Genomic DNA, 25484 nt, shown 5'->3' on the forward strand with positions numbered 1-25484 from the left:
ATAATAATAATAATAATAATAATAATAATATAATAATAATAATATAATATAATAATAAAATAATAATTCATGTTGAACTGTTTTTCCACCGCGCGCTGCGTCTGCGCTGTTGCACGCGCTGCGGTCAGCGCTCCGTGCACGCGCCCAACTGACATTTAGCTTCTTTTCACCAAAAATCAAACACGCAACATAAAAACAGTGAAAAGTACCGAATGTGACTTGAATTATAGAAGCTTCGTGTTAAAAAGATGGATTCTAAACGAGACAGAGACCACGGTGAGTCGGGGCGGAGCGCTTGTTGCTCAGCTAGGCTAACAGCTAGCCGGCAACACACGGCTCCGGCTAGCATTAGCATTAGCATGAGCTCATGGAGCTCCGCAGCAAAGGAGCCAAGACAAACAACCTTCCGCATTTTATTCAGTGATCTGTCCGTCGCTGTTGGTCTTGTTTGACGGCAGCTAGCCGTTAGCACCAGCTAGCGCCAGCCGCTCCCCGCAGAGCGAGACCCGTTACGGTGCGTTCTAGTCTTATCGGAGAGCTGGGAAAATACGAGCGGCCCTGGTAGCCTCGCCTCACAAGCGCTGCGTTCTACTATGAAACGGGAGTTCGGTCTGTAGCTGTAAGAGCAACTATTTGGGATTGAGGAGGGTGTTAAGGTGCTTTAAAATCAAATCATAACATTGTATAAAGTGGACGGACTGCAACAGAAATGAGACGCTGATATGGGCGTTCAACACTATCATTTCCACAGGACTTGAACGCATGTTTTGTGTGGTGTTTCCTCCACCCATCAGCAGGATTTTAAGTTAGTAACAGTCCTGCTTGGTGAAGATGCCCAAATCGCCAGGGTGACGACAGAACCCTCGACTTGAGATCCCGGCGCAAGGTGCGAGACGCGTTGGCCGTGTCACACTGACGGCATTTTCAAACCCGCCCCCTCCCGTGAGGTCGACGCGTCCTGGCGCTGCGGTGTTTAGTTGTTGCTTTTTCAGGCGGAGCTGCGCGGGGAGGCGGGGAGCTCTGGAGCCGGAGGCGGCGGCGTCGTCCCCTCGGCTCGGCGCGCTCCGCCCCTTCCCGACCCCCGTTCGCGGCAGGGAACAGCCCTTCCCTCCGCCCGCCAGCGCCAACGAGTGGCTTGTGTGAATTTGTGCGTCGCTATTTATAGTGTGTGTGCGTGTGTTTCTGTGTGTGCGTGTGTTTCTGTGTGTGTGTGTGTGTGTGTGTGTGTGTGTCTGTGTGCGTGTGTGTCTGTGTGTGTGTGTGTGTGTGCGTGCGTGCGTGCGTGCGTGCGTGTGTGTGTGTGTAACGAGGCGGGGCGCCGCGTGGGACAGGAGGAACGGACGGGCTCTCGTTCCCCTTCCCTCAAGGCGTCTCCCCCAAAACCCTCCCGCTCCTCCTCCCCCTCCTCCTCCTCCTCCTCCTCCTCCTCCTCCTCCTCCTCCTTCCAGACGCCGACTGTGAGAGAGTCACCGCCGCGCTGCTCAAGTCCCGAACGGGGGAGTTCGATTTGGAGTCGATTTTGTTTCTCAAGCTGCGAGGTCTGGGTGAGCGCAGGTCGCTCTTCGGATTTCCAAAACAGCAAAACATAAACAAAACAAAACCAAAACAAAATAAAGGCGTTCCGCGGCGGCCGCGTCGTTAACGTGCGCGTCTGGTTCCCAGGGATACACGACCTGGGCTGCATCGGGGAGTGCAGCAGCCTGGAGCGGCTCGACCTCTCTGGAAATAAAATCCTCAGCCTGGCTCCTCTGTCGTCCCTGCGGCTCCTCGTCGCCCTCAACGTGTCCGCCAACAGGATTTCCAGTTTAGGTGAGAATCGCCGTTGAAATTAGTTTTTAACTGTGTTTGATTTGACTGTCTGTGAGGCGCTTTGAGCTGCGTCTTCTGTATCATCATATCATCTTGTCATTCCACCGTGATGGATTTTCCTCCTGTATAATTTCACTCTTTCTCTCTTCTCTCTCTAAATGTTGTTATTTTTGTCTTTGACTGGTTCCAGAACCGCTCTCCGGCTGTGACAGTTTACAGAGTTTAAACGTGGCTGGGAACATCATATCCAGGTATGAGTGAATATTTAATCAAAGAGATTTTACTCTATAAAATGTGTTTTTAATGCCGTCTTCCTGTTCTGTCTTTCAAAGTCTTGAGAACCTCCACTGCCTTCAGTCTTTAAGGAAGCTGGAGAACATCCGACTAAAAGATAACACTTATAATTACACCAATCCAGGTCAGATTTAAAGAAATAAATGTCTGGTGAAGCAGAAAATGTGTGTTTTTTTCAGTTCCCCATCGTGACACTTTCCTTTCTGTTGGTTCAGTTTGCAGGAACGGCTTGTATAGAAATATTCTTCTGGAGATGTTTCCTCACATCAAGATCCTGGACGGTAAGACGCTCCAGAGTGTGTTTAAGAGATCTGGACGGGAGACGCTTTTGTTCTGTTTTGTTTTAAACGGTTTTGTTTCAATTTTAGGGGAACGAGTGGTCGGGCGTGGAAGTGACCTGTACCAGTTATGCAAAGACATTGACGACACCATCAAAGGTTTGCGGTTCAGCTGCTCCTCAAGTCATTCTCTATTCGCACACCAGCCCGAAGGAGAGAAATTTAACTGAAATAAATAAAACTGAAAAATTCCTATTTATGTATTTGCATTCATTTGATAAATTATTGAACAAATTGAGCAATTTCATTTTTCATGTCGAGAAAAACAAAACAAAGATTTTTATCCTTCCAAATGATTATTCATCCAGTTGTTTTTTTCCATAATTACAAGCTCATTTTGACCGAAAAATTCAGCCCCTTCACGCAGAATCTCCCAATTCCTCACGGACATTAACTGCAATGTTGCCGTTGCTTTTTTTTTTTTTTTCTTTGTTTTTGTTTTTTTCTTCTGTTCATGGAACATTGTTTTGCTGTCGTCTGATTTTATTTTCTTCCTGCTCCTGTTCAGCCGGTTTATACAAGAACGGACAACTGTCCGAACATCCCGACTGCAAACCGTGGGTGGAGGACAATTATTGGGACATCAAGAGGTCAAACAACGCGATTATAGATGAAGCCTACAAGCAGTTCAATGGTACAAGGCCCTGTTTTTCTTTTTTCCACTATGATAATTATAATTATTGTTGTCGTTTGATCATTTTCCTCGTAATCTTTCGGGCTAAAACTATCTGGAACAGAACAACAGCCGAAGCTGTGAACACGGGTCACGTCTCGTTAGAACCGGGACGTGGCAAACATCTCGTGGTTCAACTTTCATCCAAATCGATCCACATACGGAGCAGAAAATAGTGAAAAACTGACGAAATTTGACCAAAGTAGCCGGACGGTCGCGCGTCACCGACTCGCCAACGTTCGAAAACAAATAGAACCAGATGAGAATTAGCGTAAGATGCTTTATGACCTCATCAGACCATTTACTATGAATGTGCAGATTATGGCTCAGAACGGCCATTTGAGTGGTGTCCGGGGTCACTCTGTCGTGGTTGAGATAGTGTGTGTTGATGTACTTTCTTACCTGGTAGATGTCTGCGGATCTGTTGTATTGATATTTTTTCTCCATGGTCCCCGTTACTCTGCCGAATTCATGAAAAATACAAAATAAGGTCATCCACAAAAACTCATCACCAAGTGAGTGATGCGTTCATGTTCCAGCGAGGCGTCGGAAAATTAGAAGCCGCGATATGGTAAATACTCAGAAATACCACAACGTTATTTGTATTTCATGGAAATGTGACTTATTGAAATGTAATTCAGGGGGGAAAAAAGTCACCACTTAAATTGGGAACGATCATAAGTCTTAAAACACCGTTCTTTGGGAATATTTCAACTAAATGGCAGAAGAGAAACATGCAGACAGAAGTCCATGTTGTAACTTGTGATGCATTTCACGAAAACCAAAAAGCTGTAATATGTACCTAAAAAGAATAAACTGGACCTCATGTATTGCTGGCTGCAGCTATATTTATTATAATTATTATTTTAGACACGGCTCTAAAATCAGAGAACATCCCCAGTACTGAAATCTGGTACAATGGAAGCATGAGAGAAGGTCTTAATTAATGCAAATGAATTGTCGTCCATTTTGTCCAAACTAACTGTTTAATTAGACTAACTCAATTAGAGTAGTTAGTGAAACTAGCTAACAACTGATAACTCAAGTTTGGGATCCTGGATCAATGACGGTAGAAACAAAGTGCTGTCGGTTGATCCCTGATTTCAATTTCTGAAAGCCTCAACACATGTTTCCTCCACCTTGCAAAATCCTAAAAATTCTTTCATTTCTCTCTGGCATCTTCTCCCTCCTCACAGATGTTCTTCACGAGTGCAGACTGCTGAACAACAGAGCGACGCACATGATTTCCCAAACAGAGCGCTCCATGAGCCTGAAGAAGCAGCCGAAGCAGTACGCCGTCTGAGAGGACGGGGAGATGTGTGACGCTCCATGTACTGTAGTTTGTTTTTTGTTTTTTTTACTACGACGCTACGTCCAAATGCTTGATCACCGTCATTGCCAGAACCCCAATACTTGACACTGCATCGTGAGGCGTTTGACCGGATCTCTCCTCCGTCCTATGCATCCGGTTTGAGAGGTGATGAGATGTTTTTAACCAGGCTCATAACCCTCAGGCTTCAGTAAAACGCTGTTTACTTCCTGGCAGAGCGTACGTGCTGAGCTGCTCGAACGCGTCGCAGGTTTCTCGTCATTTGAAAACGTTCCATTTTGCTCCGCTGCTTTGAAACGTGCGCTCGCTGTGGAAACCAGACTTTTGTGTGACGTTTGGCCGACGTTTCGTTGAAACCGTTTCTACTTGTTTTATACCATGAATCGTATTGTACGGACCTGCATCATCAGACCTGGCTTATAAAGATGTCATGTATTTTAAGTTGTACATCATGTGCGAAGTACAGATTAACTTACAAATGTATTCACCTCAAGTGAAGGGAAACAAATGTTTTTTCCAAGTTTTTCCATCATAGTGCAAACCATGTAACTCGTACTTTGCCTTTGCTGCTTTCTTCCTGAGTTTGATGTGTTTTCTATGAAGCTATGCATTTTATCACCCGACCGCTGTAATGTAACGCTCCCAGGAGTGACTGGGTGACTGGTTTTTAGCCTGTCGTGCAATTTAATTCAGTAGCTCCGCCTGATGTTTCTCTAAGTTAGTACAATGTGGAGTTTTCAACCTCTTTAATATTGAATGAACCTGCGGACAAACTCCACAAAGTAGTGAAACAGAAGCTTTCGGCTGCTTGAACACAGTTGCTTGTATTGTGTGGCCCCCAGTTACTGCACTGTAGAGTACAGTACGATGGAGGAAGATTTTAACCAATGTATTAATATCCTGACTTACAGAACAGTTGCTCTGTATTGAGGCTTAAATAAAAAATGTGTTTATGGAGCAAAATCTTTCAACCGGCTTTATTCGTTTAATTCATAAAGAAATCAATGTTATGGTTGTATTTTTATTTTCTTTGACGGCCCTACGCATGGTGCCCTACAACTGCGTAAAATGTCTGATATAACGTTTTTATCCGCATTAAATGCGCTTTTAATTCGTTCAACTAGTCAGTAAAGTTCACCCTTTCACAACCTGCCTGCGACGCGGCTGCGCGGCGCCCCCTGCTGGTCAGCCCCAGTGCCGCAGCTGAAGCGGTGCTCTGCGGTGCTGTGCGGTGCAGGCGCCGGAGCTGCCCGGGTGCGGAGCGCTCTCTGCGGGCTACGATGGCAGGACACGCGTGGAGGAACGCAGTGAGTGGTGCTTCATGGTTCCGTGGGGCGACGGGAGGCTGGACGGGGTCAGGGATGGAGTTCTTCAGGAACGCGGTGAAGGTCACGGCAGGGCCTCCGGTGTCCACCACGCGGGCCGCGGGCCGAGTGTTTGCTGTTGCCATAGCAATCTGGGCGGAAGTAGGAACCTGAACGTAAAACTCTAAAATAAACAGAAATAAATGCGTATTAACCGCCAGTTAACGTCTAACACTGTGATTTTATTTCATCTTGTGTCAATTTCATTGTATTTCATTGTATTTCATTGTATTTCATCGTAGCCTTCGATATAACGCTTGCGGTGGTTTATGCTGCGTTTCCCCTCCCGCACAAACTCGGAATTCCGAGGGTTCACCAGGAAGGCGCCGCAGTCTGATGTGGTCGTGGCTGTTTAGCTTGTGATGAAGTATAAACTGTGTAGAGGTGTCTGTAGTCGTGGATTAATTCATTTATTTACATATGCAATTCAATATTGATCTAATTAAAAAATATAATATTGAGATGAACCCACCGACTGGATGCAATCCTGCTTGAAATGCATTTTGGCAGCAGGGCAGACAGGCAGCAGCTCTGATCTAGTGTTATCAGTGTTGACGTATATTAAGGCATTTCCTCCGATGGAAAGACAATGAATTGTCAGTGGTGCTGGCTGATGTGGGCACCCATTCAAAAGGGTTTCACTTGATTTTACATTCATGCAGCCAACGCACCAAAGCCTATTAAAGGGATGTTCTGAAAAGCAGTACACATTCCGAGGCTCAGACGGTGGACGGAGAAGGTCTAAAACCTTAAAACAAGGCTGATGACCTCCATACAGTGTCTATAAGTAGCTCTGAAACGGTTGGTGCTCAGAAAGGACAAGACCTGGCTTCCACGTTGCTCCTGGTCGCTAGGCAACTAGTGGACCGCTCCATGTAAACAGTTCATTAAAGCAGCATTAGTCAACACTGGATCCAGACTTTGCACTATTCGTAATCCATAGATTTCTTTGCATGATTATTCATTTAATATCTGCAGATTCATAACCTGCTGAGAAGGTGGAGTTTATCCATCAGTGACAAGAAACATATCAACCCAGATGAAGTAAGCATTTTAATCAGTTCGCTGTTCTAGCTTTACTCCCATGGTAGTTATTTAAAAAGCCACATTTGGAATGGGTACATTCATTCGCTTTGCCGCTCGGCGCCTGCTATGACGGCCACGCAGCCGGATCGGCCGAGTCTGGTAACTACTTGGTTGACAAACGTAGTGTTTGCTATGAACCTGGCTGTGGCCCCTTATCAGTGTTTCCCTCCCTGCCCAGTCCTCTACAACATCCCGTCCTGCAAGTTTAAGCTCCCGTTTCAAACGGAGGGAACAAATACAACGTACAACAAATTAAATATGTTTGATAAAAAATGCATGCGATAACGCATGAGAGGCTGTGGTTATTAAAGGGGACCTATTATGCTCCTTTTTCAACAGGTTCATATAGGTCTCTGAGGTCCCCAAAACATGTTTTTGAAGTTTTTTGCTGAAAATACCACTCAGATTATACATTCTAGCCATTGTAACATGCCTCTAAACCATCCTGTTCCAGGATGCTGTTTCAGTGGGTGGTGCTTCCCTCCTGAGGCCCCTAGTTCTCTGATGTGGTTTGAGCTTTACTTCCAGATAAAATATATGCATCTACAATAAAAACACTGTTTTTATTGGTTTTGTTTGGAGAGACACAGTGGATCGCGAACACACCATAATATGTTTTTAAAGAAACAGGATGTAACTTTTTTACCTTAAAATAACAACTTCAGAATCATTTTGATTCTACACTGACTTGTAATATGTAGAACGGCACCTCCTTCATCTCCACCCACCCCACCCGAACATCCGTTCTTGCGCTCTGTAACTTCTGTGTTCGGGTGCGAAACCGCGGGAAACATATGTTAGGCTTTACGGCACTAAGTCACTTCCTCAATTTTTGTCTCCGGTTATTACTGTTTTTTGCCTAGTAAAATGAATCAAATAAACTGAAAAATATATTAAAATTAATTATAAACTTGCAGGTCAAAATGCTCAACGTAGCCGCTCCACCGCGCCGGCCCTCACTTTCATTGCACCACAGGGTTTGTTCCACCCTCTGACTCGCGCCTGCGAGCCGATCTGCCAGGCCGAGCACATCTAGTACCTACACCTGTAGCAGGGGCCTGGGGGCCGGGGACTGAGTGCTCGCTGCAGCGGCGAGGGCCGTGAAAGGGCCACTGTAACCTAGGTGTACTTTACATCTGCGTGTGTAACATAGACTGTTATTCAAACGTGACTGATAAGGTTCAAATTTGTTCGGTAAATTCAACTGAGGCCCCAAATGACATAGGAAGGGATCGACAATACGAACGGATTGTTTCAGGACATGTTTTCCGACAAAGGCTGCTCACAGTAAACTGACTGGGTTTGTCTTATTTCACAGTGTGTGTGTTAGTAACTTCAGAGAACCAAAATATATGCACAAGCACTGGAAAGGGGAGTTCTGCATAATAGCTTCCCTTTTAAGGAAACAGGTGTAGAGGAGAGCTGGAGCTAAAATTTGGCAGGACTGAGGACACGGAGGACTGGGTTGAGAAACACTGACTTTTACAACGCTTTCACATGTTTATCATTGTTGTAGTGTTTAAAGATGCTCCCACAAATTCACAAAAAGAGTGTTTTCCCCCTTGTGGCTGGAATTGTTATTGCACCTTGAATCCTGTCACACTTGACCCCGTCACAATAACAAATCTGGATATCAAATAAAAATGACATATTTCTCGTACGTCAATCTGGTCTAACGTTCTATATGAGAGCATGAAAGGCCAATCATCCGATTTAAAGAAAGTTGAAATCATCCAATTTAAAGAAAGTTCAAGTCAAAACCTTAACGGGCGTCAAGCATGGCAGCTCGCTGGAAAATGGAAATGTTGGATAAATTGGCAAATTAAAGAGCTGCAAAGAATGAGACGGTGTTCACCACTTTTCTTCCACAATCCCTCCATTTCCAGGTGTCCCACGTCGTTGGAGCTGTGAAACAAGCTCCACAGCCCCGGGTGTTTGTCCGTGGGGTAGGCCTCCCTGTTACGTTATAGCGCTAAGGTGGTGGATCTGATGGGAAGATATTTGGGCACATTTCCAATTTGTCGTGTTTTTTCCATGGCTGTATTTTCTGTGGATTGGTTTTGTCTCACAGATGCAGACCGTGACCATAATCCCTGGTGATGGAATCGGTCCTGAGATCTCTAGCGCCGTCATGAAGATATTTGAAGCAGCTAAAGTCAGTTCTAACAAACCAAGTAGATGTATGAATGCATATTTTTTGTGTTGTTGGTTGGAGTAGATCTTCTAAGGTGGTTGTCACTCCACGGTTATTCCCGTTTCGGTGATGTTGATTGTTTTGGGAGGAATATTCCGGTGAACTGGTTCATATTTAGTGTGCTGTGGATAATCTGCATCCAGGCTCCGATCTACTGGGAGGAGAGAAACGTCACGGCCATCCAGGGTCCAGGCGGAAAGTGGATGATTCCACCTGACGCTAAAGAATCCATGGACAGAAATAAAATTGGACTAAAAGGTTTGTTAAAAAAAAGGAAAATTCAATTTGTAATAATTGATTTGCACGGTGTTTGTTGTGGCTTCAGTAATGAATATAATAATTTATATATAATATATAATAATATACTATACTGTATATTTTATGTACAATCATTTGTACGTCTTTTCCTTTGAGCACCAGTGATCCCTGTGTATCCCCTAAGTTCCATTAGGCAGATTTTTCAAAATATATTTTTGTTTAATTTTGTGCATTTTGGGTGTCATGATAGTAAAATCCGGCCGGCCCTCACTTTCATTGCACCACAGGGTTTGTTTCACCCTCTGACTCGCGCCTGCGAGCCGATCTACCAGGCCGAGCACATCTAGTACCTACACCTGTAGCAGGGGCCCGGGGGCCGGGGACTGAGTGCTCGCTGCAGCGGCGAGGGCCGTGAAAGGGCCACTGTAACCTAGGTGTACTTTACATCTGCGTGTGTAACATAGACTGTAAGAAATGCTTTGCTTTGCTTTTATTTTTGCTTATTTTTGCTTTTACTATTTGACGCCTTCTTTTAATGTCAAGCACTTTGAGTTACATGTCATGTATGAAAGGTGCTTTACAAATAAAGGTCATTGCAGGGGGATGAGTTCAAGTACTTGGAGGCGACCATCCAAAGCACCGAAAGTGCGGGAGACAGGTGAAGAAGTGAGTACAGGCAGGGTGGAGCGGGTGGAGAGGAGTGTCCGGAGTGATCTGTGACAGAAGGGTTCCAGCAAGAGTGAAGGGGAAGGTGTACGGGACGGTAGTGAGAGCAGCCATGTTGTACGGTTTAGAGGCGGTGGCACTGACAAAAAGGCAGGTGGATGAGGTGGAGGTGGCAGAGTTGAGGATGTGGAGGTTTTCATTGGGAGGGACAAGGATGGACAGGATTAAGAACGAGGACATTAGAGGGACAGCTCAGGTTGGACAGTTTGGTGGAACAGGGAGAGAGGCCAGACTGAGATGGTTTGGACACGTGTGGAGAAGAGATGAGAGTTACATTGGGAGGAGGAGGCTGAGGTTGATGGAGGTGCTGAGGGAGGACATGCAGGCGGGTGGTGTCAGGGAGGAAGATACGCAGAACAGGTGTTCTTCTTCTTCTTCTTCTTCTTCTTGTTATTATCGTTATTATTATTATTGTTATTAATATTATTATTATTTCATTATTATTATTATTATTGTTATTAATATTATTATTATTTCATTATTATTATTATTATTGTTATTATTATTATTATTATTATTATTATTATTATTATTATTATTATTATTGTTATTGTTATCATCTTCATGACAGTTTTATTCCCTCTTTAAATGAAAAAGTCCAGTTTTTCCATTGAAACAAGCAGGGACGAACAGCTTTTCCTCCGCAGGTCCTCTGAAGACGCCGATCGCCGCCGGGCACCCGTCCATGAACCTGCTGCTGAGGAAAACGTTCGACCTGTACGCCAACGTGCGTCCCTGCGTGTCCATCGACGGCTACAAGACGCCGTACGCCGGCGTCAACCTGGTCACCATCCGGGAGAACACCGAGGGGGAATACAGCGGCATCGAACACGAGGTCAGAGAGCAGCACGGTTCTTTGGCCCTGCAGTAAAACCTGAAATATGTACTCTGCAGGGTCACGTACTCTCTGCAGTATTCTTATTCTTTTATTCTCATTATTATTTATTTATTTGTTTGTTTGTTAGGGTTTTTTATTTTTTTGTTTTGTTTGTTCATTTATTAATTATCATTATTGTTAGTATTATTAGTATTATTATTATTATGACAAGGATGATAATTACAACTATTACTGCCCTGTGTGTTTGGGGGCCTCTTATCTGTAGGTGTTAAGATGATTCGTATTTGTATTATAAATATAAAATTATAATATGTGATATTTTGTCAAAAATACAATACTAACAGTCTACTGACTCTACTAACTTATTAACAAATGTATTAAATTCAGGCAAGGCAGGTTTATTTATGAAGCACATTTCAACAACAAGGCAATGCAAAGTGCTCCTTTCATCCTGTCCAGCCCCTGTCCCCAGAGAACCGCTCTGGAGGTCTTTCAGTTCTCTGGAATCAGCTGAAGCCGTTGTAACACAGTGCACACCAAGCCACTAGTATTCACATTTCAAAAACAAGGCAATTCAAATTGCTTTACATAAAACATCAGAAGCATCCAGACAAAGTGCAAAAGAAACACATTGTAAAAGGAAATAACATATTATAGAGTTAAGAAATAGAATACATGGAATCAAGTCATAAAAGTGACAGTGCAGTGCAGGAAATGAATATTATGTTTAGTAAAAGGCAGCAAACAGAAAAGTCTTCACCCTTGATTTATAGGAGGTGAGAGTTGGAGCAGAGCTGCAGTTTCCTGGGACTTTGTTCCAGATATGTGGAGCATTAAGACCCAACGCTGCTTCTCCGTGTTTAGTTCTGACTCTGGTGACAGAAAGCAGAGCTGTCCCAGACGACCTGAGAGCCCTGGACGCTTCATCGCCAATGTATTTTCGCCCTAAATCCTTCAGTGCTTTACAAACCAACCGTCGTGTTTTGAAATCAGTTCTTTGACGTTCAGGAAGCCGGTGTCAAGATGTGAGAACTGGAGTGGTATGATCCACGTTGTTGGTCTTAGTGAGGACTGGAGCAGCAGCGTTCTCAATCAGCTGTCTGATCCATCTTGAGGGAGAGCTCTAAAGACAGCGTGACAGTCGTCTGGTCTACTGAAGATGAACGCATGGGCACCTTTTTACAAATTCTGTCTTTGTAGTTGTTTTAATGTGGCTGCTGAAATGCAGGTCAGAGAACCATGACGACTCCAAGGTTTCTGGATCGGTTTGTGCTTTTTAACATCACCGCTTGAAGCAGAGCGCTGACTTTTTAGTCCTTCTTCCTTGGCTCCAAAAACAACGACTTGTTTTTATTTTTTTGTGTAATTGGTGAAAATTCTCGCACATCCAGTCGATTCAATCCAGCCGTTGATGTGTTCAATGCACTTTCTCAGTGATTGTATTGGACCATAGTCCCCTGGTGATATGGTTGTGTGAAGTTTTGTGTCGTCTGCGTAAAGTGAAGGGAGGAATAAAGTTTAAAAAGTGCTCAGCAGCAAGGTCCAATTCGAGGGACTCTGCATGTTTCATGGCTTTTCTTAGGCTCTTTTCTCAAGAAAAGAAAACTAAACTTCCATGAACCAGGTCCACAAACCTCATATGGAGAAGAGTTGAGAAGCACACCTGGGCAGGTGTGAGACGGACAAACTGCTTGTGACTCTTCCTGGTCCTGTGTGGGAAACCAGACGGGATCCCTGCGCAGAGCGACTGACGCGCTCCTTCGTCATTGCAGATCGTGGACGGCGTCGTGCAGAGCATCAAGCTGATCACGGAGGAGGCGAGCCAGCGCATCGCAGAGTACGCCTTCGAGTACGCCCGCAACAACAAGAGGGCCAGCGTCACCGCCGTGCACAAGGCCAACATCATGTCGGTTTCTTTTCCAAACCTCACGTGCCTTCATGTCCCCAAACAACCCCCCCCCCCCCCCCGCCGCCTTTTAACCGCTGTTTGTGCCTGTCGCTAGGCGCATGTCGGACGGGCTGTTTCTACGCAAATGCCGAGAAGCCGCCGAGAAGTTCAGAGACATTCAGTTCACTGAAATGTACCTGGACACCGTGTGCCTCAAGGTGGGTGACCGTCGGTGAGCGCGATCAATGTCTTTGTCGATTCCTCTGGATATTGCCCGTGGAGGCGCAGTAATGACGCAGTGATCGTGTTGGTTTGACGGAGCTGCGTCCACTTCCTGTTTTGCACCCGTTTTCACTCGGCGGCAGCTTCATGTTTTATCAGATTTTCGTGTCAACGATGCAGTGAATACATTCCTTGATGTAAATAATAAAGCGCGAATCAGTGGTGTCATCATTTTTGTAACTTAAATATGTCAGCATTCTGTGTGGGTGTTGCTACCGCCCTCACACTCCCCCAGATGGTGCAGGACCCAACGCAGTTTGACGTGCTCGTGATGCCCAATCTGTACGGAGACATCCTGAGGTGAGTTGAGTTTTTAAAAACTGCTTTTTACACCTTCAATCCATCGTTAAGTGGATTCGTATCAAACTCCCGCTTGGACTCCCTGAAAAAAGGCGACTGCAGGGGAGAGTGAACCCCATGCGTGGTACTATTTTCAGCTGTAACAAATCCGTAATAAAGTGCTCACAAATTGAGCTGAGCTATTTTTTAAACGTTCACGGAAATATCCCGTCACCAAACGTAATGTTCATCTTACCCTTTAAGCCTCCCCAAAGGCTGTGGAGGCGAAGCAGAACTGGCATTTCGACCCATTATCCGTGATTAGTAAAAGCTAGAAATCAACACTCTGTCTTCTTCTTCTTTCGGCTCATCAACTGTCATTAATTGGACACATTTGTAATTTGACCAACCTTTAAACGTGCGTATGCGTACAGTGCCTGAGACCTGCGTGTTCTCTCCGTCAGCGATCTCTGTGCCGGACTGATCGGAGGCCTCGGTGTGACTCCAAGTGGAAACATCGGCGCTCATGGGGTCGCCATTTTTGAGTCGGTACGTCAAGTTTTGGGATTTTCTCCAACAATACTGCACGTATGTGAAATGTTCCTGTTGGGTTGTCCCCCGTGCAGTGGGAGTAGATGACTCCACATTGGAAGGCTTTTTTATATGATAAACCGGGATCTTCTTACCAGGATTCCAACAAAACTCACACCTCAAAGTACACCCTAGCATGTTTATTTTTAATTGGTCGTCTTAATGGGAACTAAACCGTGACGGCGGTTTGTCTGCCAGGTTCATGGGACGGCTCCGGACATCGCGGGTAAGGACCTGGCGAACCCCACGGCCCTGCTGCTCAGCGCCGTCATGATGCTGCGGCACATGGGGCTGCACGACCACGCCGGCAGGATCCAGACCGCCTGCTTCCACACCATCCGTGACAAAAAGGTGAAGAGGGCGGAGGCGGTTGAAATACTCGCACGTCTTGCTGTTTGACGTGGGCGATTCCTTCTGTGTTTGTTAGTTTTGTACGTGCTTTTACCGTCTTTGATGCCATCGATCGTAACATCGTAAACAGTCTGGAGCCGTGGGTCGGCATCCCTGGTTCAGATCTTGATTGGTTAATTTCCTGTCTTTCAAAAAGGAAGTTCTCCGCAAGCACAGAGGTGGAGTGCCTCAGGGTTCCATTCCTGGCCCTGTTTTGTTTTCATTTAATGTCCCAATTTTGGGTCACATCCCAACATCGGACTGCACAGCAACCCATTTCATTTTAATGCAGACGATTGGACCTACAGTATATCTCTCTTCAAGGGATTAATAAAGTGTTATCTTATCTTAATCCAAATTATTTTAGCAGGATCAAAGTTGCATGAGTGTGGTCTGGACATCAGGGGGTGGGTGGCCCAGAGAATTCTCCAGTTGAATGAGAAGACAGAATTTTTAATTGAGCCTGAGCCCAATATTCAAGCATTTCTCGACTCCCTGGTTTCCTCATCTAACCTTGTAATGTCAGCGTGTTGTAATCACCACATTACAAAGCCGGTCATGCTTCTTTTATCCAAGGAAATATTAGCCCCATCACCTAATTTCAGGGAGTTATTCATGCCTTTTATTTAAAAAAAAAACCCCAATAACTAATTTGAGTATTTTGAGCTGCGACTATATATCCTTTAAAAAAGTTGCTCCCTTTAGTTTTATAACTCTTGTGTTTCTGTTTCTTCCCTTTTGAAGGCTCTTACGAAAGACTTGGGAGGAAACTCCAAGTGCTCGGAATTCACCGAAGAAATATGTCGAAGAGTGCAAGACTTGGACTGAGAGGAAATCCATCCATCGTCCTTCATCCAAAGACAGAATATCAACTATAAACACATACTTGAAAGATTGAGCAGTGAATGTTGCACGTTTCTCTTCTGCAAAGAGAGAAGTGTCTTAAATCGTCTGTAACTGTGAAATGTTGTATTTATCCTTAAACTGTGGCATGTATTGTATTTATTTATTTATTGTCTGGCTCTCAAACCAGTGACACTATGTTTACGTGCTGTTAACGACCTGATTAGGGCCGAATCTCATTAAAGTTGCAGATGCTGTATCTTGCAGGAGCAGATCAGGGGAGCAGGGGAGCAGGGGAGCAGGGGAGCAGGGGTTCTGCTGCTTGTCGTGTTGCTGTACCATGAAAACCAAGTCCAAGCGCACGTCGCTTTGTTCTCTTAAAACTTTCACCTTTAACTGGGTTTCTGTGTTTGATTCTTCCAACGTCCTTCAAGATGACATTCAGATTGTTTCACATGATAGACTTCCGTTGCAAAAAAAGAAAGAAGCTACTTAGCTTTGGCTTCTTATTTTCATTTGGATTGGTGGCAGACACATGTAAAAAATGAAATAACAAGAGAACAGCAGCATTGTTAAAGTACATAAGATATATATTATTCAAACAGCTGGTTCGTTGCATTAAAGGATATAATATAATACAGCGTCATTACGTAACAATGATGCCCTATTTGCCCTGTAATAGCAGTATAGACATTTTAGGCATTTCATATTTGTGTTATTGTTGTTATTCATTTACTATTATTTTGTTGTTGTTTGCGTTATCTTTATTATTATTATTATTATTATTATTTGGAATGATTCAGTGAATAGTTTACTAAATATACTCACTGATTGTTCCAATATTTCGTCCAAGTTGTTTCCTTATGGGAGAATCGAGTGGGGCAGAGAAATCCAGCTGCCATGGAAACACTTGTAAACATATTAGGGGGCATGGTCACTTGATGTCTATGTGATGTCACAAGCTGCACGTAGATGCTACGTACACACACACACACACACAGGGCCAGCACACGTACTATTTCACCAGGAACTAGTCATAATAACCATATTACTATTAATTACGTACTTAGAACAAATTATTTAATTCTAAGTTGATATTATTAATAAGATTAACACTTTATTAATCCCCGTGGGGAATTCAAGCGGAAAAAACAGTGCACGTCAAGAAAGGGATAAGACGTAAAATAATAATAGTAATTATAACAAAAATAATAATAATAATTAAAATAATAACATAACGCTTTATTCAGTGGGGAAACTCAGGAATTATATTATTCTTGGTAGTAACAGTAGTAGTTATAGTAGTAGTAGTAGTAGTAGTAGTAGTAGTAGTAGTAGTAGTAACAGTAATTAAATTAAATTATATTTTATTGTCATCGACACAATGTGCAGCCACAGGTAAACAAAAAGAGGGTAGTAGGAGTAGTAGTTGTAGCAGTAGTACTAATAGTAGTAGTAGTAATAGTAGTAGTAGTAGTACTAATACTAATAGTAGTAGTAGTGGTAGTACTAATAGTAGTATTAGTAGTGGTAGTAATAGTAGTAGTAGAGGGGAGTAATAGTAGTAGTAGTAGTAGTAGTAGTAGTAGTAGAAGTTATATTTATTTACCTATTAATGACTTCACTCTGACGGGCTTTGTATCTCTTCCATCTCTTTGTATTGTAAGAATGTACAAACAATCATTCAAACCAGTAACACAAACAACGGAGCAGCCATCATGACAATGAAGACAGCGCATCACAGGATGATCAGATAAAAAGATGATTCAAAAATAAAAATAAAAATCGATCACAGTAAATAACATCAGTTGCAGATGAACGTGTATTACGTCACACGGCAGCCGCTGTCGTCACCTCACGTTCCTCGCTCCCGCCTCGGAGCTGGCTGGGCTCCGTGACGTCACTTCCGGTCCCGCCGCGGCGCTCCAGAAAGTTCTTCGTCGAGCGGAGCAGCGGACGCGCGGCCGCGGTGATCGGCTTTAGACGCCACGCACGGTACAGCATCACGTCGCCGGAGTCGCCGCGCACATGTGGATTTTTTATTCGTGTATTAATATTTTTTAATCCTATTATTTGCATTTTTTAATTGACTTTCTTTTGACCTTATTTATACGGGGTAGGTTGACACCTGGTTCCACGCTCACACACATGCAAAATCCATAGTATGATGTGGTTAAGTAGGTTATAGTTGTTATTCTGACTGTTTGGTGTCTCAAAGTATTTATATTCATAACATAAATATGTTTTTTCAACTGTTACTCAGCTGTTCTCATAGATTATAGCTCTGGAAGGTTTGTCTCAGACTGATATGCAGTTGGTTTGACAACTACTTCGACTAATACCACTTCGACTACTTCATATTATGTCTTGTCATGGAATATTTTGTCATGTCATGTAATATTATGTCATGTCATGTAGTATTATGTCTTGCATTGTAATATTATGTCATGTAATGTAGTATTATGTCTTGCATTGCATTGTAATATCTGCCAAATGACTAAATGTAAATGTAAATGTAAATTATGTCATGTAATGTAGTATTATGTCTTGCATTGTAATATCATGTCTTGTAATGGAATTCATATCTTCTAATGTCACATTATGTCATGTCACGTAATATTTGGTCTTGTAATGTGTTTTTCCTGCCCCCCAGGGTGATCTTTGGCCTTCAGGATGGTTCATGAGACGGGCTACTACGACATGCTGGGCGTCGGTCCCTCGGCCTCGGCGGAGGAGATCAAGAAGGCGTACAGAAAGCTGGCCCTGAAGTACCACCCCGACAAGAACCCCAGCGAGGGGGAGCGGGTGAGGGGCGGCGGGGACACACCTGCTATTTTCAGCTGCACCAAACTGACAGCGACAGGGAGCCTGGAAGCCTCTGGAGGGATATCCGACTCCCAGACACATGCACTTCGCACCCCAGTCTGTCAGAAAGCTCCCGGTCGGACTATGTATAAATACCCTGACCCGAAACAACTCTAGTAAAAGTGGAAGTACCACATTGACACTTAGACAGGCATAAAAGGATTGAAATACTTGCTCTTAAACGTGCTTAGAGTATTACAAGTAATAGTACTTCTCATATCCAGGGCCCTGATATAACAGACCCTGTAATACGGCTTTAAGTGCTACTTTGTTTATGCAGATAAGTAGTCATGCAGATCCTAATTACAACTTACAAAAAGTAGTAGGCCTAAATTATATACTTTTGAGATATATAAATAATTTTCTAATTTTTAACTAAATTTCCACACTTAAGTACAGTAACAAACGAATATTTTGTGGTAGAAAGTTTACAGTTAAGCATATTTCAATACCTTTGTTGTACTCTCTTTTCTTTGGTTGTAATTAAACACTTTCATATTGCAAAGAACAGACAAACTGACAAAAATGTGAATTAAAATGTGAATACTGACACTCCATAATGCTGGAGATAACATGTATTTCAGCTGAATTGTCCTGCTCCACTGTAAGAAAGTGGTGATGTGGGAGAATTCACAATCTGCATTTTACCACAAAATAACATTTATCTTAAAACAAATCTGATTTTGGGTGTACAATACTTCAAAACAAAATATTGTTACAACCCTTGCTGTTGGTGATTCAAAAGCAATTCACTGAATTAAACAGGAAAGCTAAAAGACAAATATTTTTGACTTTTGGTGATAGTAATATGTATTTCTTCCCCACAGTTCAAGCACATCTCCCAGGCGTACGAGGTTCTGTCCGACCCCAAGAAGAGGGACCTGTACGACCAGGGGGGCGAGCAGGCCATCAAAGATGGCGGCATGTCTGGGGGCGGCTCACCCATGGACATCTTCAACATGTTCTTTGGAGGAGGAGGACGGATGCAGAGAGAGAAAAGAGGTGAGGATTAACCCAGATTATTATTATTATTATTATTATTATTATTGATAAATTGGTATTCTTAATAAATCATTATGTGTTATTATTTTGTCATTCTTAATTATTGTTATTATTTCATTATTATAATTATTATTGGTCCGTTCAGGGAAGAACGTGGTCCACCAGCTCAGTGTCACTCTGGAGGAACTATACAACGGAGCCACCAGGAAGCTTGGCCTCCAGAAGAACGTCATCTGCGAAAAATGTGACGGTGGGTGACCTCAGTCAACTTTGTCATATCACCATGTGATATATGGATTTAATATTGATATCATGATATGAGATTAGATATCATCTGGGATTTTGGCTATCGCGATATCGCAATATGGTTTAATGTTGTTATTAATGTTGTTATTAAGGCTGCATTGCTTTTTTAGATGTTCTAATCAATGGTCATAATATCCACATTACTAATGATTGTTCCTCAGATATTTCTTGTGTGTAAATATATCATGAACTCAAAATATTGTGAAATAGTTTAGAGACTAAATCTGATTTGCGCATACAGGAATATTGATGACCTGTCTTTGTGGGATTTAAATATTTTAACTTTTTGCCGTCCTCCGCAATGGAATGAGTCGGATGTAACATAGCAAATCACGTCTGGTTCAGATATGGATGAGACGCTTATAAATTTACTAAACATGACTAAAATTATTATATGTAATAACAGACACAAAATAATTTAGTTTAATATATTTTATTGGCGTCACCTAAACAACATATCGCTTGATTGGTTTTGGCGTCGTACCTCTTCCTCGCTACAGGGTTTTTTTTCCTCCCCCCTGTGCCATTATCCCGTTCCCGTCTACCGTGTTGCATCAGAACGCAGCATTAGTCGTTGAGCAACAATAAACAAAGTTTCCTCCTGGGCATCAAGAGCCTCCCGTTTTCTACGCAGCCATCTTTGTTGTTTGTCTTTCTTCTGGAAGCCTCTGTCTGTTTCTACTACTACTTCCTACTGGGCATTTTTTTTCTTGAAACGCCCTGCGCCACAACCACTCACATTGATACAATAACAAGACTGCAGATTGTAAAATCTCAATTAGCAATTAATCAAGTTGGTTAATTGCTAATAAGAATAAGAACACCCCAACTATTTTGATAATTGATTAATCATTTAGAGTCATTCATTCAGGAATCTCCAAATTCTCAGATTCCAGCTTCTTAAATGTGAATATTTTCTTGTTTCTTTAGTCCTGTAAAATAGTAAACTGAATATATTTGGGTTGTAGACAAAACAAATACATTTGAGAAGGTTGCCTTGTGCTTTGGGAAACAGTGATCAACATTTTTCAGCATTTTCTGACATTTTATGGACAAAACAATTAATCAAGAAAAAAAATTGGCAGATTAATCGTTAATGAAAATAATCGTTAGTTGCAGCTCTTATGTATGTATGTATGTATGTATTAGGCAAAAGTAGAAGACAGCGCTAGGTTTATATAATCCAGACATTAAATTAATGACATTACATACAGTTTGGGTTGCTAAAATTCAACAGGTTATGCTGGACATGGTATTTTAAAATTTTTCTATCTGCCCTTTCTAACTGAGAGCACCTCCCCCTTCCTCAGGTCTCTGCAGGAGCCTGTTCCACTGTCATGTCAAAATATCTTTAACTAAATAAGTTATCTATTTAGAAAAATCCTCAAAACTTTTCTCTGGATGCTCGCTATGTTCACTCTCACTCTCCATTATTGACGCAAGCTGGAGGCATTGCTTTATTTGTAACCGGTTGCCTTGACATTTGAGTGACATTTTATTCCTAACCACATCCTTATTTTGTGTTTTGAGAAACCCGAGGCTGAAAACAGGAATTGAAAGAGCCTTGTTGTTGTTGTGGGCAGGTTACGGGGGTAAGAAAGGAGCGCTGGAGAAGTGTCCAAGCTGCAAGGGAAGAGGAATGCAGGTGAAGGTCCAGCAGATCGCCCCCGGGATGATCCAGCAGATCCAGAGCATGTGCGCTGACTGTCAAGGTCAGGGAGAAAAGTTCAGCTCCAAGGACCGATGCAAGGCCTGTAACGGACACAAAGTGGAGCGCAAGAAGAAGATCCTGGAGGTTCACATCGACAAAGGTTTTCCGCATCTCACTGTTTATAAAACCCCTTCTAACAGGCTTTATTTAGGATGCACAGATACCGCACCCAGTATGTACTGTATCTGCATCCAACAGTGGGATCCTCCCCCCGACTGGCCACTTGATGAACTGAGTTTCGCATCACAAAATATGTCAGGGAAAATGGGAGAGCTTGTTTTTCAAAGTGCGGAAATAAATTAAAGAGATTTATTGATTGTGAATGTGGTGATATCCAAGGCTAACATGAGTGATTTCATTATTTTTTACACGTGACTTTTTCACTTAGTTTTAAATCCAGTTATAATAACAGTAGTAGTAGTAGTAGTAGGGTCGGACCTAAACGTGTCGCCTGAGTTCGAAAATTTGAACTCATCCCAGAGCTCTCTACTCCTGGACTCTCCATAGGAATGAATGGAGTTCAGGTCGTATTCAGTGTGCTCAAGCTCAAGTGTAAGTACTGAGTACTCCTGGGTACTTCCTTCCAAGTCCTGGACGAACCTCACAATGTCTCTGTCTCTGTGTCTGTGCAGGTATGAAGGACGGCCAGAAGATCACATTCCACGGGGAGGGCGACCAGGAGCCGGGTCTGGGGCCCGGGGACGTGATCATTGTCCTGGACCAGAAGGAGCACGCGGCGTTCCAGCGGCAGGAGGACAACCTGCTGACCAAGATGGACATTAAACTGGTGGAGGCGCTGTGCGGCTTCAAGAAGATGCTGCAAACACTGGACAACAGGACGCTGCTGATCAGCACGCAGCCAGGTAGGAGCTGTTCTGGACTGGTTTGAACTGGTCTAAACTCGTTTGGACTGATCTGAACTGTTTTGGACTGGTCTTAAATAGTGTGGACTGGTTTGAACTTGTTTCAACTTGTCTGGACTGGTTTGAACTGCTCTGTGCTGGTTTGAACTGGTCTGGACTGGTTTGAACTGGTCTGGTCTGGTTTGAACTGGTCTGGTCTAGTTTGAACTGGCCTGGACTGGTTTGAGCTGGTTTGAACTTGTCTGGGCTGATCTGAACTGGTTTGGACTGGTCTGAAATGGTTTGAACTTGTTTCAACTTCTCTGGACTGGTCTGGGATGGTTCTAACTTGTTTGGACTAGTCTGAACCGATCTGAACTCTTCTGAACTGGTTTGTACCTGAGGAGGGTCCAGAGCGTCTCCTCTGTTGTGTTCCAGGGGAGGTGGTGAAGAACAGCGACCGGAGGGTGGTTCAAAACGAGGGCATGCCGCTGCACAGACAGCCCTACGAGAGGGGACAACTCTTCATCCAGTTCCAGGTGAGAGGAGCCGCCCGACACCAGCGCTGGCAAATCTAATGTCATGACATGTTTTTAGCAAATACAGATGTTGTGGGGATGATGTTTGGTGCTTACATTAGATATCTCATCTTTCATCCAAGCGTTTCTGACTCAACTGGTCACTTCTCAGTCAACTTGTAAATGTTTTTCCATCCTCATCCTCATCCTCATCCTTTTATTGTAAGGATCAAAGAAGCCACACAACGTTCAGTTCTGTTTATCACAGTGGTGATGCATTTTCAAAGTTTTTTCTTCAAGATTTTAAGAAAAATAAAATGAAATGAGACTTTTAACATAGAAAAAAAATAGAATGAAATTAGAAAAAAAAATTGATGAATTATTATCTTTGTTTTGCCGTTGGTTTGGAACCCACGGGTTGAACAGCTTTGAAATCATACTGGACCAATTTCCAAAAATGCAACATGAAACAGGAAGGTAATGAGTTATTTCCTGGTTTTTTATCATTGAACGTGATGTTTTACATGAACACAGTACTGCACCTGCTGGTGGTTTTAATGCACCAATACATTACAGCATGGAGCAAACCAGGGTGTCTGCAGGTCCTTAAAAAGTCCTTACATCTCCTATATTCACTTTTATTCATATTAAACCACAAAATCATTCAATAATTTTAAATTATTATCTTTCCCAGTATTCTTGGATTATAATCTGTTCATTTCATACACTAATGGTCGTTTCTCAATACCAAATACGCAAAGTCCGGACTTGCGGACTTGGTAGTTCAGACTTGGCAAGTTCGACTCGGGAGTAAAGACTCCTCTCTGCCATTACCATGACCACCGCTTGGTGCCAAATGCATTGTGGGATACTTGGCTGTCCCAAGTCATCACAAGTCACCACCGATGCATCCTCGATAAAATGGGCGGAGCAAGACCACATCCGGGCATTTGGACTGGACTTGGCTTGATGCGTACTTTGAATTGGAACCGTACTTGGGCTGCGACTGACGTTTCAGAACACAAGTACAGACAAGTACGCAGATTGAGAAAGGCCTTTTGTCTTTTTGTCCAAATGAGTCGTTGTTCTGCATCAGAGCTGATGTCTGAACCTGATGTTTAACCTTAATATTTACCTGGAGAGAGGAATCCAAGAAGGTCCTTGTACTCACCTTACCCTGTACCAAATATACATGACTGACCTGCAGTACTTTATTGAGTAGCAGCCCAAAGTTCTGTCTTAAAAAGTATTAGATTGAACTTTAGTCATACCTTCATACTGTAGTTTGAATTGATGACCACATCTGAAAATAAGTAGATTTACCTGTTTTGCAGGGTTGCTTTTTATTATTTTAATGCAGGTTTGTATATTTTCTAATTCTTATTCTGTTTTAATGCATTTCATTATTTTAATATATGATCTTTTATATGATCTAATATATTTATCTTTTGTTGGACTCCATTTTGATGGCCTTTTAATGTAAAGCACTTTGAGTTGTTTATGAAAGTTACTGTACAAATATAGATGATTATTGTTATTATCATTGTTGTTATTATTATTATTCCTGGGAAACATCTTCTTCAATTGTTATATTTTGGGATGCGTTTCCAGGTGGAGTTCCCAGAGAAGCACTGGCTCCCGGAGCACCTGATGTTCCAGCTGGAGCGTCTGCTTCCGCCGCGGGCGGAGGTGGTGGTGCCGGACGAGGCTGAGGAGGTGGACCTGAGCGAGGTGGACGGCCCCTCGCAGCAGCGGCGGAGCTTCACCCGGGACGAGGCGGAGGAGGAGGAGGGTCCGAGGGGCGGCGTGCAGTGCCAGACGCAGTGAGGCCTCCAAACCCAAGGAGCAGCGGCAGGAGGTGAAGCCTTGCGCTGGTTTTATGTGACTGTCGTTCAGCTTGCTCCGTCCTCTTCTTTTTGTTGTTTTCTGTTTTTATAAATGTGAGAAATGTTCGGGCACAGTTGTTTCTGCCGTTGAAAGGAGAACGTGTATGCTTTCTATGAAGGTCATAAAAATAAATAAATGTCTTCTTTCCTTGAGTTGTTTTGCAATTTATTTATTGTTTGGAGTAAAACCCAGAATTCACATTTTTGCCGTCATGGTTTATTCTTTGCATAGAAGGTTTATTTAGGTAAGATTCATCTTTTCCATCTGTGATCATTCAGCATTTCGGTTTTCTTATCAGAAAAGACGACAACAGTGTGGAAGGGAGTGTTGTTCTTTCAGACTGAACCCGTCAGAGCCTCAAACGTGCAACTCCATTCGTTTTAAATGTAAACATCAAATGAAGGCCGTCTCCTGCTCTCCAACGTTTTCCACCGCGGTCTTGACTTTTCCCTCGGTGGGCGGGCACAGCACCGTGGAGCAGCCCACGCACGGCACCACCGCCTGCGCGGGGCTGAACATGGTGGTGATCTGGTAGCAGCCTGGAAACAGTGTTTCAGGAAGAGGCTCCATCATCATCAAGCCTCCGCAGGCGTTGAAGAGGGTTGGACCAGCGGCTGTTTGAGGAGGATTCTATTCAATGTCGGCTTTATGCTTCATCGCCATTTCTATCGTAAGTTCTCCTTTCTGCTTCACTGCTTATATTTTATATAAGACCGGACGTTTATTTTTATTTTTTTATTGTTTTTCAGTTCTATATGTTATTTGTTTATCTATACAGTTAACTGTTTATTGTATTTTTTCCATATTGCCATTTCCTTTTTTATATTTTTATTGTAATACTACTGTTTTGATGTGAGCTGTTGAGACGCTGCAATTTTCCTCCGAGGATGATAAAAAGTATCTGTTATTTATATATCCACCATCCACCTTCCTACGTTCTGAGTGCTAACAGAATTTAACGTCTACCATCCTGCCTCCAGCACATTTCTCTGTTTTGACAAACTAAGATAAAAAAAACTTCATCCATCAAAGTGTGAACATCCAGGAGGGTGGAGCTGTACCTGGACACTTGACGTCCATGAAGTAGGAGTTGGGCTCTGGACGAGTCTCTTCGTGTGCTGGTTCCTCCCTTGATCCAGCGAAGGACGGAGAAAGTCTCTGGTCAACTAG

General features: G+C 43.1%; 3 protein-coding genes across 5 annotated transcripts; all 3 read left to right on the forward strand.

Moving 5' to 3' along the window:
* Positions 1-124: 124 nt before the first annotated feature.
* On the forward strand, positions 125-5396 carry lrrc61 (leucine rich repeat containing 61). 2 transcript variants are annotated; one of them, XM_080002210.1, is made up of 9 exons: positions 125-276; positions 1449-1544; positions 1663-1809; positions 2000-2060; positions 2142-2227; positions 2319-2384; positions 2472-2540; positions 2950-3075; positions 4311-5396. In XM_080002210.1, the coding sequence occupies exons 1-9, from the start codon at positions 249-251 to the stop codon at positions 4415-4417; spliced, it is 786 nt and encodes a 261-aa protein (XP_079858336.1). In that variant the 5' UTR covers positions 125-248; the 3' UTR covers positions 4418-5396. The 2 variants fall into 2 exon arrangements, with proteins under 2 accessions (XP_079858336.1, XP_079858337.1); XM_080002211.1 differs by having other exon boundaries at positions 1449-1538.
* A 274-nt stretch (positions 5397-5670) lies between these two features.
* idh3a (isocitrate dehydrogenase (NAD(+)) 3 catalytic subunit alpha) lies at positions 5671-15445 on the forward strand. The gene is made up of 11 exons (XM_080002208.1): positions 5671-5751; positions 8781-8840; positions 8966-9049; positions 9232-9346; positions 10720-10907; positions 12683-12816; positions 12914-13016; positions 13316-13380; positions 13824-13908; positions 14149-14301; positions 15085-15445. Exons 1-11 carry the CDS (start codon positions 5725-5727, stop codon positions 15166-15168), a joined length of 1098 nt encoding a protein of 365 aa, XP_079858334.1. The 5' UTR covers positions 5671-5724; the 3' UTR covers positions 15169-15445.
* A 1679-nt stretch (positions 15446-17124) lies between these two features.
* dnaja (DnaJ heat shock protein family (Hsp40) member A) lies at positions 17125-24466 on the forward strand. Of its 2 annotated transcripts, none has more exons than XM_080002207.1 (8): positions 17125-17178; positions 17837-17988; positions 18876-19050; positions 19196-19300; positions 20940-21167; positions 21700-21930; positions 22348-22448; positions 24039-24466. In XM_080002207.1, exons 2-8 carry the CDS (start codon positions 17857-17859, stop codon positions 24252-24254), a joined length of 1188 nt encoding a protein of 395 aa, XP_079858333.1. In that variant the 5' UTR covers positions 17125-17178; positions 17837-17856; the 3' UTR covers positions 24255-24466. The 2 variants fall into 2 exon arrangements, with proteins under 2 accessions (XP_079858333.1, XP_079858332.1); XM_080002206.1 differs by having other exon boundaries at positions 17130-17299.
* The last annotated feature ends 1018 nt before the right edge of the window (positions 24467-25484 follow it).

This window comes from Zeus faber (assembly GCF_960531495.2).
Source record: "Zeus faber genome assembly, chromosome: 6".
NCBI classification, from domain to species: Eukaryota; Metazoa; Chordata; class Actinopteri; order Zeiformes; family Zeidae; genus Zeus; species Zeus faber.